This window comes from Microtus pennsylvanicus, chromosome 1 (assembly GCF_037038515.1).
Source record: "Microtus pennsylvanicus isolate mMicPen1 chromosome 1, mMicPen1.hap1, whole genome shotgun sequence".
NCBI lineage: Eukaryota > Metazoa > Chordata > Mammalia > Rodentia > Cricetidae > Microtus > Microtus pennsylvanicus.
In genome coordinates, this window is record NC_134579.1 from 146,272,655 (window position 1) to 146,292,479 (window position 19,825).

Consider the following 19,825-nt stretch of genomic DNA (forward strand, 5'->3'; position numbering starts at 1 on the left):
GGACTAACTACACTTAGGAGGCCTGCATCCTACACAAAGAACTGTGTCTAACTAAGGAAAGTCAAGAGTGGGAGAAATAGTCATCCCCAGGAAAGAGCACCCCAATTGGTTATCCAATACCAAGTGGTCAGCCCCAAGTACATATATAGATGTAACATTATAGTGACTGAGCAGGTAGTATTTATGTATTTAGGGACACACACACATGCACACAAACATACACACACGTATGTAACAATAATTAATGAAAAGGTGCCTTGAATTTGAGAGAGAAAAAGGAGAGGCATATACAGGAGGGTTTGTAGGGCAGAAAAGAAGGGGGAGAAACGTTATTATATTTAATTCCAAAAATAACAGATATAATTAAAATCATACTGAAACAGTAAATTAAGACAGCTACGGTACTAGGACATCCATTGTATACCTGTCAGTTATAACACTAAAGAGTCACACCAACAGCAGTACCTTAGGTAGGTAACCATTAAGATAGGGAAATTTATTTGTCCAATGGATAAAAGATATTCCTTAGTACAGAACACTCCACAAAAAAACCTAAGCTCCAAAAATGATTTTACATTTTTAATTAGAAGTGTTTTAATAGAGAAAAATCAAGAAGTAGACTATTGTTCAAAATACTTAAAATGAATTCATTTTTTCCAAAGTGTCAACTTGAGTCGATATTAGATGTTGAAATTATTAAAATTATGAACAGAGAGTTGTATTAAAAAATGTTAACTTCATGGATTTTAATAGCACACAGAATATCTGGTTTATAACTAGGTCAGAGCAGGTATTTGAGGTCCATATTTAAATTTTTCATTCTCAGGGGAATCATTAAGAAGGTTCAAATGATGAGAAAGTGTAAGTTTCAGTTCAGCCAGAGTGCACGTTGAAAACAGGTCATTCTCAGTGCCGAAAAGGAAGAAGTGAAGTGCAAAATAAGTTTATTATGCTTCATTATTAAAAAAGGGCAGATGGTTGGATAGCATGTTGCCCAAATTGCATTAACTGCCTCCAATCTTGGAATTTTTGTTTGTGCATAAAACCCATAAAGGGTGATCAAGTTGTTCAACCAATACAAGATCACAAAACAGCTCACCAGCAGCAAGATGCTGTGAGTGGCTCTGAGCTCGGGAGATTGCTGGCTGGAGAGGCTTGGGCTGCGGAGATACTGGGCTCTCTTGCGGTGTCTGTAGAGGAGAATTACCATGTACAGGCTGGTCCACATCATGATGCCCACATAAAAGAGATCATGCATGAATATGATGCCCATAAATGATCCTGAATTTTGTTTCCCAAAACTCCTGCTCTGACAGTAAGCATGCAAATATCCATTTCCAGCTTGAGTAGAATTGGTTTTGGTTATTACCATTTCAACCATATATCCATAGATGGCCAGGTTAATGAGCCAGGAGCAAAGTAAGAAAGAAAACATCCACGTTGAGATTTTGTGCTTAAGCCAAGCCCACTGAGAATTACAAGGAGTGACTGTGATGACTTGAAATGTGCTTAGAATAGAGGTGGTACTGATGGACAGACCACGGAAAATTCTGTATATACATAAAACTGCCTTACAGCCAATATCATCCAGAAAATTGGGTACTCCAAAGGATGACACAATATCCGGTATCAAAATGAACACGATCGTCACCATATTAGCTATTGTCAGGTGCATGAAAAGCAGATCTATCAACTTTTTAAAATGAGGCTTAAAGAAGAAAATGTAAATGTATAAAACGAACAGTGATGTGTTCCCTATGACACCAATGCATAACTGAGATATGAGAAAGACACTCAAGGCGGCATTATTTATAAACATGATGTTCGTCAGATGTTTTAGGCCTGGAGTGACAGATAAATGGACTGTATTATAAATCTATTTTTGAAACAGCAATTATGGGAAAATATAATGATTGCCAGCTCAGGAGCAGAGCTGATAAGTGATGACATGTCCAACTCCTTTCTTTTCTTTTTCTTTTTTGTCTTTTTGGATGAGGTTTTTCCAAGTATCACTGGCTGTTCTGGAACTTGGAACTTGCTCTGTATCCCAATCTGGTCTTGACCTCATTCACCTACCTTGGCCTGTCAGTGCTGGAATTAGAAGACTGTGCCTGACCACCTGGAGATGTGTCCAAATCCTTTCAAGGTTAGGTCCACAGATGACCTCTTAGCAACTGTATTCCAGGTATTCTTGACAATCTTAGAGGATAGAATAAAGTGTTGGAAAGTAGGCAGTCAAATCCACCCGATACTCTGAACACTGTTATGTCAGGCTGAAGGATGTTTTGACCTAGGTGAAAGACAAATTTGCATGTTATAAGAATTTTAAAAGTTATGTATATTTGTGTATGGGCACTTTGCCTGTATGTCTAAGCACTATATGCCTGTCTGGGAATCGAACCCTGGCACTCTGGAAGAGCAACCAACAGTCGTTAACTGTGACACCATCCATCCAAGCCCATGGAATTTTAATTTATCAGTTGATATTGTTTCCATGTTTGTAACAATATTTGTTTCTAACTCACATATAGTAACGTGTACTTGAACGTCAGTGCTTTGGCTGCAGATACATTTCTGTAGCTTAGTGATGAGTAAATACTCAGACATTCCAAGTGGGACTCTGCCTCTCATTTCACCTTACAGGGTAACCAGCACATCCTGAAGCATTTCTTTTCATTTGTCTATTTCGCTGACATCTTAGAGCTGAGCTGCTGATATGCAGACAGTGACAGCAAGGGTGAGACTGCGTATCTCACAGTGTTGAGCACTTCTTCACAAAAGTGTGTTTCCTGTGACATTTGGTCATTGACACAATCAGGCTGATTCTGGCTGATAGCCCACTGTAACAAAGAGTTATATATTTTGCAACACCTGAATTACATTTCCATTAGAAGATTCTTCTGTTGCAGAAGCAGAGATCTCAGGTCTACAGTTACACAGAGAATGGCAAAGACATGATACTCATGAAGTTTAATCTTAAATTTTACAACGTAGTAATATCACCCATGTTCAATGGATTTGGGGAGTTTTACTGTATATTAATTTGAGACCCATTCCTCCACTGATTTAATTATTCTGTCACCTGAAATACAAACCTTTTTTCTTTGGAAGACATCTGTAAATTCCTCAGCAGTCTCTTTTATTCTGACAAGGTCAATTAGACTTTTTTCAGTGTGCCCTTCTGAATTTCTCCATGCACCTCAAATCGCTGCCTTGACAAGAGTTCCTACCTAGCCAAGGTATTCTATCATGAGTGATCAACATTTAAATTACTTAATGAATTCCACTACACAGAGATATTGTTCTCCCCCAATCCCAGTTATTCCTTATATCAGTGTTCAACTTGTTTCATGACTTGTCATTGTTTGCCACTGTCACAAATTATATAATTAGACCGCACCCACCCTCCTCTAAGCTTTGAAAACACATCTCATCTCTACTGTGCCATATGGCTTTTGCTGACCCACATTTATTTCTTGCATCCTTCACATCTTCCCAAGTGTTATCCTGGATTGATTGTCATCCTCCTCACCATTCACCAGAATTTTTTTTTCTCATCTTTTCTCTTTGCTCTGTATCTACCCTTATATGCCCTAACTTTTCATAATTTTGTTACTCAGCATGGTCCTGAAAATTCCCGCCAGCAGCCCTGTTACTACATCTTTTTCCTGCAAAGAATAAAAGTTTGGGGTAAAATGTCAGGCTGTCATCTGAATCCAGATGAAACAGACTCACACTATGACATGCACAGGAAGATGCTATCAATGGAAAATGGAATCTAAAAAGATTGTTAAGTCCTATTTTTGACATTCAAAAAAATGAAACTTGCCAGATTGAAGTGGCACACTCCTTTATTCCTAGCCTTTGGGAAGCAGACACAGGTGGATATCACTGAGATTGAGGCCAGATTGTTCTACAAAGCGAGTTCCAGGACAGTTAGTGCTACACAGAGAAACCCTGTATCAAAAAACAAGGAAAAAACAAACAAAAAAAAGAAAATTTGAATACTAATGAATAGACATATTCATAAACAGCAGAGCAACTGCTATCCGTATGTCAAAAAGATGTGATGAATTTAAAATCAATATTATCATACTTAATTGTATGCATCGTCAAATATTCAAGAATAAAAGTTACAATAAAAACTAACCTTAGTAAAGATACAGATGCTTTTAAAAACAAAGAAATATGCTATGAAGTTGTGTAAAAATATATGTAAGTGATGAAAACTAACAGTGATAATCTTAATGCGATCACATTCACTTCCACAAAATACAAATGACACACAGTATTTGGAATAGGCTATTTGAATTTTACTGAGAGCAAAACTGGAAGTGTTCTCTTTTCTCTTTCTATGAATGAAACCGTCTGCATGTTGGCACATTGAGGGAGAATGAAAAAATCCACATTCTGCCACTGCTAAAAGATTCACCATTTTACACCAATTCAAATATATCAAGCACAATGGAGAGGATAAAGTTCCCTTGTGCAAATGATGAGAGTGTCACTATGAACATGGGAAACATTAGTCTTTACAGCATTGCATATACTGTATATGAATTCAACTTGATTAAGACACATGCAAAATTTAAAAACTGGAAAGACATTTTCAAACTAAAATAAAATTTTCATCTTAAATAAGTTTTCTTTCACAAAAAAAAATGCTAAGGGGACACACTTACACATGCAGTCAACCAAATTCTGCAGCAGCATAAAACTCAAAATTGAGAATAAAAATATACAATTATCATCTATACATATTCAAGCTTAGAACGTTAGATAAGGCATAACGATCAGAAGAAATATGATGGCGTTTTTTTTCAAGACAGGGTTTCTCTCTGCAGCCCTGACTGTCGTGGAGCTCACTCTGTAGACAGGACTAATTTTGAACTCACTGAGACTGCTTGCCTCTCTCTGCCTTCCCGTGCTGGAAGTCAAAGTGTTTGTCACCATCCCCACCTTGATGGGGAATCTTAAAAACGTCTTCTTGGAGTTAACCAAGCCAACAGATAAAAGAGAAAATGGGATATAAAAATTTGAGCTAGAGAACCTGGAGAGATGGCTCAGTGGTAAAGAACACAGGGTGCTCTTTCAGAGGATCCAGGTTCATTCCCAGCACCCACATAGCAACTCATAACTGTCTGTACCTGCATTTCCAGGGAATCTGACAATTTCATCCAGACATGAACACAGGCAAAGCCCCAATGGACATAAAACAAAAATTAAATAAACTATTTAAAAGGAAAATCTTTAAAAATATTAAGCTGGACAACTGATCACCTCAGTGTAACAAAACTGCAGAGTTACAGGACAGCAGCGATCGTTTGACATGTGACACATAGGAATTGAGAAGCCAATGTGACTGTATAACCAATGTCAAAGAAAGGGTCATCAATGGTCTAGTTTGCTGTTAGACTAAATTTTATGTGTATAATGCTGTATTATAGAGGAACTTAGTAGGACTGGAGAGATGACTCTGAGATCAAGGTGTTTGTCATGTGAGCACTGGAAAGTGAGCTCAAACACCAAGCACTTATACAAGGCTGAGTGTGGTGGGTTAGACTGGCTGGTGACAGGTGGATCCCGGAAGCCCATCAAACAAGTGATTGAGCCAACTGATGTGCTCCAGGAGGAATGAGAGATTCTGTCTCAAAAAAATTAGGAGTATGTACAGAAAGGCAAATGATGTCAGTGTCTCTCCTGTACACACACGAACAAGCAATCACACAGTCACATACGTGCATATACCTCACACAACAGAGAGTGAAAAACTACCAATTCTTATCATGTTAAAAACAAATGAATATCTTGGCAATGACAGAATGAAAAAGTTTATTGTGAAAATGAACCGTAGAGTGTCTCTGGTAGAAATGTGTGTGTGAAATAGATAAAAGACGTTAGGAAACAATAGAATTATATTGAAAATGATTTCAGATATAATCTAAAATAAAGGAGCAGAATAAATAAAAGCAGAACAATAGCAAGCAACAGAAATATACAGAAAACATAAAGCCAAGGCCACCACCTTGAAGGGAATACTGCAACACTGCTCTGTGAGACTGCACTGTTGTCCGGGAGGAAAGACAGAGACTAGGACAGAATGCTGCATACAGAGTCTGGACAACGGCAAATGCACCTTCAAAGATTATGTTATGACTACCTAGGCAGATATGGGCTTTAAGAGGAATGTGCAAAATCCTCTAAGATGTAACATCCCTCCAAAGATTGTAGAATTCTAAAATGTCATAGATGGGCAATATTCCCATGAGATTGAATCATTGACTAGATCATATGAAAACGTCTTAACGAAGAATGAAAATGGGGGCTTGAAATGTCTCAGTGGTTAAGAGTACTGGCTGGTCTACCTGAGAGCCTGGCTTTGATTACCAACACCACACAGATGCCCTCAATTGTCTGTAATAGCATTTCTAGGCCATCGGACATCTCAGACTGTTTTATTGGGGCATTGCACTCATGTGGGGCACAGAGATGCACGCAGGAAAATCACCACACAATAATATACATGAATAAAAATTAAAAACAAAAATGGTAAAAGTATATGAAGATCAAGAGAAGTATTATACAGAAAAATAATAAAGGAAATAGACTAAATTGACAGAGAAGTAGGAGAAATATAAATCTAAAAACAAATCAAAACACACAAAGTGTAGGGATGGTAGACTGGGATAGAAGAAGAGAGAAAGGTTTCCATACCTCCCTCTCACTCTGAGTGCTGAGACTGCGAAGTCTTATTCAGGGCAGTTGAATCCCACTGGCGCAAAGCCTCATAGTCAAGAAGTGTTTTGGAAAAGCTGCCTAGCAGGAGCCATGACTAAATAAGGGACAAGATAAGAAGAGTCTTCCCAGTGGACACAGACCAGCTTGTCACCTATGGCGCCAGTGACCTTGTTAACTGTGCATCATTCTGATGCACTCCAAGGAAAATTTCATTCTCCCAATACAACGTGAGTCCCATGGTAATGGACTAAACCAACTAAATAAGAATGCAGTCTCTGTCTGAAGATGTGTGTGATTTTCCCAAGTTGAACTACATCAGAAAGTAATCTACAATCTAGAATATCATTAAAAGTTTTCACTCAGCTGTGGAAATTATCACAGCTATTATACATTTATTTCTCTGTCTTTCCCGCTTTCTCTCCCTTTCTCCCCCGTTTCTCTCTCCCTTTCTCCCTCCCTTTCTTTCACCCTCCTTCTCTCTGTCTCTCTCTCTGTGTGTCTTTCTCTCTTTCTTTCAAGATAGGGTTTCTTTATAACAGTCCTGGCGGTCCTGGAATTCTCTCTGTAGACCAGCTGGCCTCGACTCACAGAGATCCGCCTCCTGACTTCTGGGATTAAAGCCATGCACCACTACTGCCTGGTTCTCTTGTATTTCTTTTTAAAATTATCATTATTGTTTTATTTTATGTGTTTAAATGCTTTTAGCATTTAGGGCTTTGCCACACTAGCATGCATTGCTCACAGACCCCAGAAGAGGGCATTAGAACCCCCGGAACTGGAGTTACAGAAGGTTGTGATCCATCATGTAGGTCCTGGGACCTATTCAAGCAAGGGTCCTCTGGAATAGCAGCAGTGCTCTTAATTTTGGGGCAATCTCTCCAGCCCTAGCCCCTAATCTCTAATTTTATTAATTTTGTTCTTTTCTCTCCATCATTTCAATACTTTGGCTACAAATTTGTCAATCTTGTTGATTGTTTTCAAAGAACCAACTCCTCATTTCACTGATTGTGTTTTTGTTGTTGTTTCGATTTCATTGCTTCAGCTCTGGGTTTAATAATTTCTTGAAGTATACTCTTATTGGGTGCTGTTTCTCCCAGGACAGCCAGAATTACATTAACAGACCTTGTCTCAAAAAAGAAAAATTAATGGAAACTGAACAACTGAATGAAAAATGAGTTAAGACAAAACTCAAGAAGGAAATTTTAAATTTGTCAGAACTGAATGAAAATGAATACACAGCATACCCAACGTTATGGGACACAATGAAGGTGGTTATGTGAAAGCAACTTCAAAGCACTAAGTGCCTACATAAATAAAAACTAGAGAGATCTCATACTTAGCAAAGAGTTCTAGAACAGCAAGAAGAAATGGCACGTGGTCTGGGCCTCAACCTGTGGCCTTGTTGGTGTCTGCGGGCTGGGCCACAACCAGAGCCACACTGGTCTGAGTGGCCTGTGCTGCACCCGGGGTCTTGGTGTTGTTCAACAACACTACTGCTGCCAAGGGCCACATCTAGCTCTCTGTTCCTATAGCAGCCAGGGTCTGAGACCACATCTGTGGTTGTTACAACCAAAGGCCATGTGGTGGCCTGTGATCAGATCAGCCACCTGTGACCATGTTGGTGCCCAGAGGCCATGATGCAATCAGGGCCATACAGATGTGAGTGGCACATGCTACTACCTGGTGCCGTGCTGGCATCCAGGCCAGGGCTGGAGCTGGGTGCCATGCCTGCGTCTGTGACCCTAATGCCGCCAGGGTCTGTGTAGATGTCCATGGCTCCTATTGCCATTGAGAGCTATGCTGATTCCCAGGGCTGTCATCTGGGACTGTGTTGGTGTCCAATGACCACGGTGCCACTGGGGCACCGGTGATATCTAGACCCGGGCTGGTACCTGTCTGAATATGTGTTCTTACCACAGTTAGGGTCTATGTTGAAGTCTGTGACCACATGGAGGCCCAGAATATAGGTCAAAATCTCTGGCCTTGTTGGGATCTGGGGGCCATGATTCAGCTGGGGTCATTCAGATCTGAGTGGCCTGTGATTCTACCCAATGCCATGGTGACTTCTGGACGAGAGCTGCAGTTGAGGGCCATGTCTAGCTTCATGGTCCCATCATGCTGAGGCCTGTGTTAAAGTATCGAAAGTCACATTGAAGCCCGGGGTTGAGGCCACAACCTGTGACCATGTTGGTGTCCGGGGCCGTGGTGCCACCCGAGCCATCCTGATAAGTGGCCAGTGCTTCCCCCTGGAGCCAGGTCCTCTGGCCCAATTTGCTGCCAAGGGCCATGTCTGGGTAGGTGGTCCACCTGCAACTAGGGTCTGTTGATGTCTGTGGCCTGTGTCACCTCAGGAGGACATAGAAGCGTGGGTAGTGAAATCAGAGGTCCAAGCTGAGCCGGCCCCACCCTTCACTAGCCCTGCCTCTCGATGGACCCTGCCGCAAGAGAGCTGGCCCCGACCCTCATAGGACAGTCAGTCCGTGCACTGGGAGAGATAGACAAACCCCGTACCACAGGTGAAAGAGAACTGACCCTGAAGGTACGGACATAGGGTAGCTGGCTCTGCCCCCTCCTCTGAGGTGGGCAGTCCCAGTGGCCTGGTTTGTCCAGCTCAGCTACCACCCAGACCCACAGCCGGGTCTTGAGTTGGCCCACCCTAACATCTACCCCATCTAGGGCCAACTGAAGCTCGTGAAGGGATTGGTCCTAAGGAATGGTACCTGCAGGATGTCTATGACTAGGTGTGGCTCTGGCATGCCCCAGAGGAGTTTCAGGTAGAATCCAGTGACGACAGTGTACCAATAACCAGAGGCCCTGAACCAGTCCAGTGACTCATTGCAATGAACATTTGCTAGAAAAGCTGATTAGGAAAACATGGAATATACTATGTGACATGCCAACTCCTACTGCAACCAGGATGAATGAAGAGCTGTTGGAGAAACCGGGAAAGAAGGAGAATTGAAGAGATTTGGGGATTTTTTTTATTTGCTCTGTTCTTGTTGTTCTTTGCTTGCTTGCTTGCTTGTTTGCTTTATTTTGTTTTGGTTTGGTTTTTTTATTTTCTCTTAGTCAGGGTCACTGCAGGGATGAGGAGAGGATATAGAGGAACTGGGGGGTGAGAAATATTAGAGTTCATGATTTGAAATTTTCAAAGACCTAATAAAGAAATTATGTCTAAAAAAGAAATTGAAGAGGGCTCAGACTTGCATCTACTGTTGTGTAGGGCTCAGCTGGTAGGCATATCTAGTACGTATAATGAGTTGTATTTTGATTCTATGACAATGTGTTGCCAAATGAATTCATGTGCCTTGATCAAAGGCCAAATAGTACTAGAAATCTTATAATAAAAAGTAAAATTCTGATATCCTTTGTTTCACACAAATAAAAGAAATAAAAAGATGGGAAAGGGTATTGCAAGAAAATGAACCCTAGAAACAAGCAGGCATAAGTATTTGAATATCTGACAAAAGATACTTCAAATCAAAACTAACCAGAAGAGATTTGGAAGGACACTACATACTCATCAAGGGGAAAATCCACCAAGAGGATATTGCAAATCTACATGTATGCAACAAATACGAGGGCACTCAAGGTCATAAAAGTTATGCTACTACATTTTAAATCTCATAGTGTCCCTCACACAGTCCTAGAGGGTGACTTCAATAGCCTACTTTCAGCAATATGCAGGTCTCCCAGACAAATTTAAAAAGACAAATTCTAGAGTTAAATAACATCGTAAGTCAAATAGACCTAACAGATATCTACAGAGCATTTCGTCCAAACACAAGAGAATATGCTTTCTTCTCAGTAGCTCGTGGAACATTCTCCAAAATTGACTGCATATTTGGAAACCAAGCAAGTCTCAACAGATGTAAGTAAATTAACATAACACCCTGCATCCTATCTGACCACCATGGATTAAAGGTGGATATCAACAAAATAAGCAACACAAAGTATACTAAGTTGTGAAAATTAGGGCCAACCCATGGTGGTGTGCTCCTTTAAATCCAGAACTCAGAAGGCAGAGGCAGGAGGATCTCTCTGTGAGTTCAAGGCCAGCCTGGTCTATACAGCAAGTTTCAGGGTAGCCAGAATTACATTAACAGACATTGTCTCAAGAAAATAATTAATAGAAACTGAACAACTGGATGGAAACTGAGTTAAGACATAAACCAAGAAAGAAATTTAAAATGTGTCAGAACTGAATGAAAATGAATACACAGCATACCCAAACTTATGGGACACAAAGAAGGCAATTCTAAGAAGCAAGTTCATAGCACTAAGTGCCTACATAAAAAACAAAAACTAATATTGAGCCTATAGTTCATGATCCTTGAGAAGCTAAGTAGTAAGGTGAACTCTAAGAAAAACATATATAGATCCTCCTGGAAAGTTGAAACAGACAAGATCACATGACAAAATTGGGAGTATGGGGGTGGGAGGAGAAGGGAGGGTAGAAGGGAAAGTGCAGGGGATAAGGGGAGGAGTGAGGAGAACTTGAGTGAATAGGATTGTCGAGTAGGAGAAGGGAGAGAGATGAAAGCAAAAAACGTCTTGATTCAGGGAGCCATTATATGGTTAGCAAGAAACCTGGCTCTAGAGAAATTCCCAGGAATCCACAAGGGTGATCCCAGCTAAGACCCTAAGCAATAGAGAGAGGGGCCCGATCTTGACTTGCCCTGTAGTCAGACTGATGAATATCTTAAACATCATCATAGAACCTTCATCCAGCAGCTGATGGAAGCAGAGACAGAAACCCGCATTGGAGCACTGGACTGAGCTTCCATAGTCCAGTTGAAAAGTAGGAGGAATGAGAATATGAACAAGAGGTCAAGACCATGATGGGTACACCCACTGAAACAGTCTACCTGAGCTAATGGGAGCTCACAAACTCCAATCAGAATGGGAAGGAACAAGCATAGAACCAAACTAGTCCCTCTGATTGCGGTTGACATCTTCATTGTTGGGGCAGACTGAGGGACCACTGGTGATGTGGCCAGTATTTATCACTACTGCATTTGCTGGCTTTTTGGGGAACCTATTCTCTTTGGATGTATACCTTGTTTAGTCTAGAAAAAGTAGAGAGGGACTTGGAGTTTCCCCAAGGCAATGTGCCTTATCCTCTCTAAAAAGGGGATGGGGGTAAAGTGGGAGGGTATGTGGACGGAATGGGTGGAGGTGAGGGAGTAGGAACCTGTTTTGGTATGTATAATTAGAAAAATATATACTGTTTTTTCTTTTTAATAAATAAATAAAAGAAGAAAAAACAAATAAAAAACATTGGAGAGATCCCATACTAGTCACTTAGCAGCATACCTGAACAGCAAAAAGAAATAGCACCCAGAAAGAGTATACTGCAAGAAATTATCAAACTCAGAGCTGAAACAACGAACTAGAAACAACAACAAAAATAGAAAGTAAGAATGAAATGAAAAGTTGATTGTCTCATAGAAGAGAAAGTGGGAAGTACACATGAATGTATTAGCACAGGAGACCATTTCCTTAAGAGAAACTCAGTAGCACAGACACTGAGAGAGACAATTAATAAATGGGAAATCCTAAAATTGAGAAACTTGTGTAAAACAAAATCATGGTCAACAGGACAAAACAGCAGACTACAAATTAGTTCTTGGAGAACAGTAAACAGGACTGACAAACTTGTACCCAAAGTATTGAAATGATGGAGAATTATTAAAATTAGAGATGAGGGGCTAGGGCTGGAGAGATTGCCCAAAGGTTAAGAGCACTGCTGCTATTCCAGAGGACCCTGGCTACATTGAGAACCAGGACCTACATGATGGTTCACTACCATCTGTTAACTCCAGTTCCAGGGATTCCAATGCCCTCTTCTGGCCTCTGTGAGCATTGCATGCATGTGTGGCAAAGACTTACATGCTGAAAACTTTTGAACACATAAATTGAAAGAATATTTTAAAGAAATACAAAAGAGCCGGGCAGAGGTGTTGCACGTCTTTAATCAGGACTCAAGAGGGAGAGGCAGGTGGATCTTGTGAGGTCAAGGCCAGCCTGATCTACAGAAGAAGTTCCAGGATGGCCAGAGATGTTCCACATAGATATCTTGTCTCAAAAAATAAAATAAAGTAGGAAGTAAGGAAAGGAGGAAGGGAGGAAGGAGGAAGGGAGGAAGGGAGGAAGGGAGGAAGGGAGGAAGGACTGAAGGCAAAAGAACCAGTGTAATTACTTGTCCCTTCTCAGATAATAGTGCAATAAAACTAAAAATCAGTAGCAAGAGAAATTGTACCATGATGTGAAGGTTGAACAATACAGTTTTGAATGAACAGTGGGCCTTTGGAGACACCAACAGGGAAGTGTAGACTTTCCTGGCATCAGATGATAATGGCTGTGATAATTTCCACAGCTGCATGAAAACTTTTAATGATTTCCTAGATTGTAAAGTTTCTTTTCTGATGTAGTTCAACTTGGGAAAATGCACACACATCTTCAGACAGAGACTGCATTCTTATTTGGTTGGTTTAGTCAATTACCATGGGATCCACATTGAATTGGGAGAATGAAATTTTCCTTGGAGTGCATCAAAATGATGCACAGTTAACAAGGCCACTGGCGCCATAGGTGACAAGCTGGTCCGTGTCCACTGGGAAGAAGAGTCCTCTTATCCTGCCCCTTATTTAGTCATGGCTCCAGCTAGGCAGCCTTTCCAAGATGCCTCTTGCCTATGATGCTTCATGCCTGTGGGATTTACACTGCCCTGAATAAGACTTCGCAGCCTCAGCACTCAGAGTGAGAGGGAGGTATGGCAACCTTTCCATTGTTGCTCTCTTCTACCATCCCTACACTTTGTGTGTTTTGATTTGGTTTTAGATTTATATTTCCCCTACTTCTCTGTCAGTTTAGACTATTTCCTTTATTATTTTTCTGTATAATACTTCTCTTGATCTTCATATACTTTTACCATTTTTGTTTTTAATTTTTATTCATGTATATTATTGTGTGGTGATTTTCCTGCATATATGTCTGTGCCCCACATGAGTGCAATGCCCCAGGAAAACACTCAGAGTTGTCCGATGGCCTAGAAATGCTATTACAGACAATTGAGGGCATCTGTGTGGTGTTGGTAATCAAAGCCAGACTCTCAGATAGACCAGCCAGTACTCTTAACCACTGAGACATCTGAAGCCCCCATTTTCATTCTTCGTTAAAACTTTTTTTTATCTGATCTAGTCAATGATTCAATCTCATGAGAATATTGCCCATCTATGACATTTTAGAATTCTACAATCTTTGGAGGGATGTTACATCTTAGAGGATTTTGCACATTCCTCTTAAAGCCTAGATAGTCATAACATAATCTTTGAATGTGCATTTGCCATTTTCTAGACGCTGTATGCAGCATTCTGTCCTAGTCTCTGTCTTTCCTCCCGTACAACAAGCAGTCTCACAGAGCAGTGTTGCAGTATTCCCTTCAAGGTGGTGGCCTTGGCTTTATGTTTCCTGTATAGTTCTGTTGCTTGCTATTGTTTGGTTTTTAATTATTCTGCTCCTTTATTTTAGATTTCAACTGAAATCATTTTCAACATAATTCTATTGTTTCCTAACGTCTTTTATCTATTTCACACACACATTTCTACCAGAGACACTCTATGGTTCATTTTCATAATGGGATTTTTCATTCTGTCATTGCCAAGATATTCACTTGTTTTTAACATGATGGGAATTGGTAGTTTTTCACTTTCTGTTGTGTGAGGTCTTTGCACATTTGAGACTATGTGATTGCTTGTTCGTGTGTGTACAGGAGAGACACTGACATCATTTGCCTTTCTGTACATACTCCTAATTTATTTGAGACAGAATCTCTCATTCAGCCTGGAGCACATCAGTTGGCTCAATCACTTGTTCGATGGGCTTCGGGGATCCACCTGTCACCAGCCAGTCTAACCCACCACACTCAGCCTTGTATAAGTGCTTGGTGTTTGAGCTCACTTTCCAGTGCTCGCATGACAAACACCTTGATCTCAGAGTCATCCCTCCAATCCTACTAAGTTTCTCTATAATACGGCATTATACACATAATATTTAGTCTAACAGCAAACTAGACCATTGATGACCCTTTCTTTGACATTGGTTATACAGTCACATTGGCTTCTCAATTCCTATGAGCCGCATGGCAAATGATCTCTGCCTTCCCGTAACTGTGCAGTTCTGTTACACTGAGATGATCAATTGTCCAGCTTAATATTTTTAAAGATTTTCCTTTAAATAATTTATTTAATTTTTGTTTTATGTCCATTGGGGCTTTGCCTGTGTTCATGTCTGGATGCTATTGTCAGATCCCCTGGAAATGCAGGTACAGACAGTTATGAGTTGCTATGTGGGTGCTGGGAATGAACCTTACTCCTCTGAAAGAGCACCCTGTGTTCTTTATCACTGAGCCGTCTCTCCAGGCTCTCTAGCTCAAATTTTTGTATCCCAGTTTCTCTTTTATCTGTTTGCTTGGTTAACTCCAAGAAGACGTTTTTAAGATTTCCCATCAAGGTGGGGATGGTGACAAACACTTTGACTTCCAGCACTGGAAGGCAGAGAGAGGCAAGGAATCTCAGTTAGTTCAAAATTAGTCCTGTCTACAGAGTGAGCTCCACGACAGTCAGGGCTACACAGAAAAACCCTGTCTTAAAAAAAATTCCATCGTATTGCTTGTGATCGTTATGCCTCATCTATGGTTCTAAGATTGATGATGTATAGATCATATTTATGTATTTTTATTCGTAAATTTAAGTTTAATGTTGCTGCAAAAGTTGGTTGATTGCATGTAGTAAGTGTGTCCCCTTAGCATTTCTTTTGTCAAATAAAATTTACTTACGGTGAAAAATTTTTTCTAGTTTGAAAATGTGCTTCTATTTTTTAATTTTGCATCTTTCTTAATTACAGTTGAACCCATATACAATGCTGTAAAGACTAATGTTTCCCATTTTCATTGTGACACTCTAGCTGTGGGTTGATCATCACTTGCACAAGGGAACTTTATCCTCTCCATTGTGTTTGAAATATTTGAACTGGTATAAAATGGTGAATCTTTTAGCACCCAGACAGAATGTGGATTTTTTCATTCTCCCTCAATGTGCCAACATGCTGACGGTTTTATTCACAGAAAGAAAACAGAGAACACTTCCAGTTTTCCTCTCAGTAAAATTCAGATAGCCTATTCCAAATACTGTGTGTCATCTGTATTTTGTGAACTCTGAATGTGATTGCATTAAGATGATCACTGTCATGTTTCATAACTTACATAAATATTCACACAACTGGATAGCTTATTTCTCTGTTATTAATGTATGTATATATTTGCTGAGGTTAATTTTTACTATAATTTTATTTATAAAAATAGGACACATGTATGAAATTAAGTATGATAACATTTATTTTAAAGTTGTCACAAATTTTTACATACACATAGCAGCTGCTCTGCTGTTTAGGAATATGCCTATTCCTCATTGTTCAAATTAACTTTCTTTTTTGTTTATTTTTTCATTGTTTTTTGAGACAGGATTTCTTTATGTACCACTAACTGTCCTGAAACTTGCTTTGTAGACCAAACTGGCCTCAATCTCAATGACATCCACCTGTGTCTGTCTGCCTCTCAAAGGCTAGGAATAAAGGAGAGTGCCACCACAATCTGGTAGTTTCATTTTTTTGAATGTCAAAAATAATGCATGATAATCTTTTTAGATTCCACGTTTCATGGATAGCATCTTCCTGTACAAGTCATATTATAAGTCTGTTTCATCTGGGCTCAGATAACAGCCTGGCATTTTATCCCAGAACTCTTATTCTTTGCAGGAAAAAAATGTAATAACATGGCTGCTGGAGGGAATTTTCAGGAACATGCTGAGTAACAAAATTATGAAAAGTTAGGGCATTTAAAGGTAGATACAGAGCAAAGAGAACAGATGAGCAGAAAACAAATTTCTGGTGAATGGCGAAGAGGATGACAATCAATCCAGGATAACACTTGGGAAGATGTGAATGATGCTAGAAATAAATGTGGGTCAGCAAAAGCCATATGGCACAGTAGAGATGAGATGTGTTTTCAAAGCTTAGGGGAGGGTGGGTGCAGTCTAACTATATAATTTGTGACAGTGGCAAACAATGACAAGTCATGAAACAAGTTGAACACTGATAAAAGGAATAACTGGGATTGGGGGAGAACAATATCTCTGTGTAGTGGAATTCATTAAGTAATTTAAATGTTGATCACTCATGATAGAATACCTTGGCTAGGTAGGAACTCTTGTCAAGGCAGCGATTTGAGGTGCATGGAGAAATTCAGAAGGGCACACTGAGAAAAGTTTAATTGACCTTGTCAGAATAAAAGAGACTGCTGAGGAATTTACAGATGTCTTCCAAAGAAAAAAGGTTTGTATTTCAGGTGACAGAATAATTAAATCAGTGGAGGAATGTCTCTAAAATTAATTACAGTAAAACGCCCCCAAATCTATTGAACACGGGTGATATTTCTATGTTGTAAAATAAGGTCAAACTTCATTAGTATCATGTCTTTGCCATTCTCTGTGTAACTGTGCACCTGAGATCTCTGCTTCTGCTACAGCAAAACAGAAGAATCTTCTAATGGAAATGTAATTCAGGTGTTGCAAAATATATAACTCTTTGTTACAGTGTGTTATCAGCCAGAATCAGCCTGATTGTGTCAATGACCAAATGTCACGGGAAACACACTTTTGTGAAGATTGCTCAACACGGTGGGATACGCAGTCTCACCCTTGCTGTCACTGTCTGCATATCAGCAGCTCAGCTCTAAGTTGTCAGCGCAATAGACAAATGAAAAGAAATGCTTCAGGACGTGCTGGTTACCCTGTAAGGTGAAATGAGAGGCAGAGTACCACATGAAAAGTCTGAGTATTTACTCATCAATAAGCTACAGAAACGTATCTGCAGCCAAAACACTGACGTTCAAGTACACATGTTACTATATATGTCTTAAAAACAAATATTGTTATAATCATGGAAAAGATATCAGCTGATGATTGAAAATCCTGAGGCTCGGAGGGACAGTTTTACAGTTAAAGACTGTTGTTGCTCTTCCAGAGTGCCAAGGTTCAATTCTCAGGAAAACATAGAGTGCACAGACATGCAGGCCAAGTGCCTATACACAAAAATACACAACTTTTAAAATTCTTATAACATGCAAATTTGGCTTTCACCTAGGTTCTTCAACCTGACATAACAGTGTTCAGAGTGTCGCGTGGATTCGACTGCCTACTTTCCAACACTTTATTCTGCCCTCTAAGATGGTCAAGAATACCTGGAACGCAGTTGCTAAGAGGTCATCTTTGGACCTAACCTTGAAAGGATTTGGGCACATCTCCAGTCGGTGTGGTCACAGGCCTCTATTCTAGCACTGAAAAGCCAGAGGTAGGTGAATCTCTGAGTTCAAGACCAGCCTGGGATACAGACCAAGTTCCAGAACAGCCAGTGATACTTGGAAAAACCTTGTCCAAAAAGACAGGAAGAAAGAAAGAAAGAAAGAAAGAAAGAAAGAAAGAAAGAAAGAAAGAAAGAAAGAAAGAAAGAAAGAAAGAAAGAAAAGAGGAAAAGAAAGGAATTGGACATTTCATCAAGTAACACCTCTGCTCCTGAGCTGGCAATAATTATATTTTCCCACAATTGCCGTTTCAAAATAGATTTATGATACAGTCCATTTACCTGTTACTCTAGGCCTAACACATCTGACAATCATCATGCTTATAAGTAATTCCGTCTTGGGTGTCTTTCTCATATCTCAGTTATGCGTTGGTGTCATAGGGAACACATCACTGTTCATTTTATACATTTATACTTTCTTCTTTAAGCCTCATTTTAAGAAGTTGATAGATCTGTTTTTCCTGCACCTGACAATAGCTAATATAATGACAATCATATTCACGTTGATACCAGATATAGTGGCAACCTTTGACGTACCCAATTTTCTGGATGATGTCGGTTGTAAGGTTGTTTTATGTATATACAGAATTTTCCGTGGTCTGTCCATCAGTACCACCTGTATTCTAAGCACATTTCAAGCTGTCACCGTGACTCCCAGTAATTCTCAGTGGGTGTGGCTTAAGCACAAACTATCAACGTGGACGTTTGCTTTTTTACTTTGCTCCTGGCTCATTAACCTGGCCATCTATGGATATATGGTTGAAATGGTAATAGCCAAAACTAATTCTACAAAAGTTGGACGTGGATTTTCACATGCTTACTGTCAAAACAAGCATTTTAAAAACAAAAATTCAGGATCATTTTTGAGTATCATATTCATGCATGATCTCTTATATGTGGGCATCATGATGTGGACCAGCCTGTACATGGTAATTCTCCTCTACAGACACCGCAAGAGAGCCCAGTATCTCCGCAGCCCAAGCCTCTCCAGCCAGCAATCTCCTGAGCTCAGAGCCACTCACAGCATCTTGCTGCTGGTGAGCTGTTTTGTGATCTTGTATTGGTTGAACAATTTCATCACCCTTTATGGATTTTATGCACAAACAAAAATTCCAAGATTGGAGGCAGTTAATGCATTTTGGGCAACATGCTATCCAACCATCTGCCCTTTTTTAATAATGAAGAATAATAAACTTATTTTGCACTTCATTTCTTCTTTTTCGGCACTGAGGATGACCTGTTTTCAACGTGCACGCCATGGCTGAACTGAAACCCATACTTTCTCAGGTTTGAACCTTCTTAATGATTCCCCTGATAATAAAGAATTTGAATGTGGACCTCAAATACCTGCTCTGACCTAGTTATAAACCAGACATTCTTTCTGCTATTAAAATTCAAGCAGCTAACATTTTCCTTTTTTAATGTATTTATTTATTATGTCTACAATATTCTGTCTACTTGTATGCTTGCAGGCCAGAAGAGATAGACTTCATTCCAGATGGTTGTGAGCCACCATGTGGTTGCTGGGAATTGAACTCAGGACCTTTGGAAGAGCAGGCAATACTCTTAACCGCTGAGCCATCTCTCCAGCCCTAACATTTATTTTCTTGAATACAACTCTGTCTTCATAATTTTAACACTTTCAACATCTACTACTGACTAAACTTGA

General features: G+C 39.9%; 2 protein-coding genes across 2 annotated transcripts; one reads left to right on the forward strand and one right to left on the reverse strand.

Moving 5' to 3' along the window:
* Nucleotides 1-868: 868 nt before the first annotated feature.
* On the reverse strand, nucleotides 869-1,819 carry LOC142856147 (vomeronasal type-1 receptor 4-like). The gene has a single exon (XM_075983183.1). The coding sequence runs from the start codon at nucleotides 1,817-1,819 to the stop codon at nucleotides 869-871; it is 951 nt and encodes a 316-aa protein (XP_075839298.1).
* A 16,654-nt stretch (nucleotides 1,820-18,473) lies between these two features.
* LOC142841999 (vomeronasal type-1 receptor 4-like) lies at nucleotides 18,474-19,421 on the forward strand. Its single transcript, XM_075958989.1, has one exon. The coding sequence runs from the start codon at nucleotides 18,474-18,476 to the stop codon at nucleotides 19,419-19,421; it is 948 nt and encodes a 315-aa protein (XP_075815104.1).
* Nucleotides 19,422-19,825: the final 404 nt, after the last annotated feature.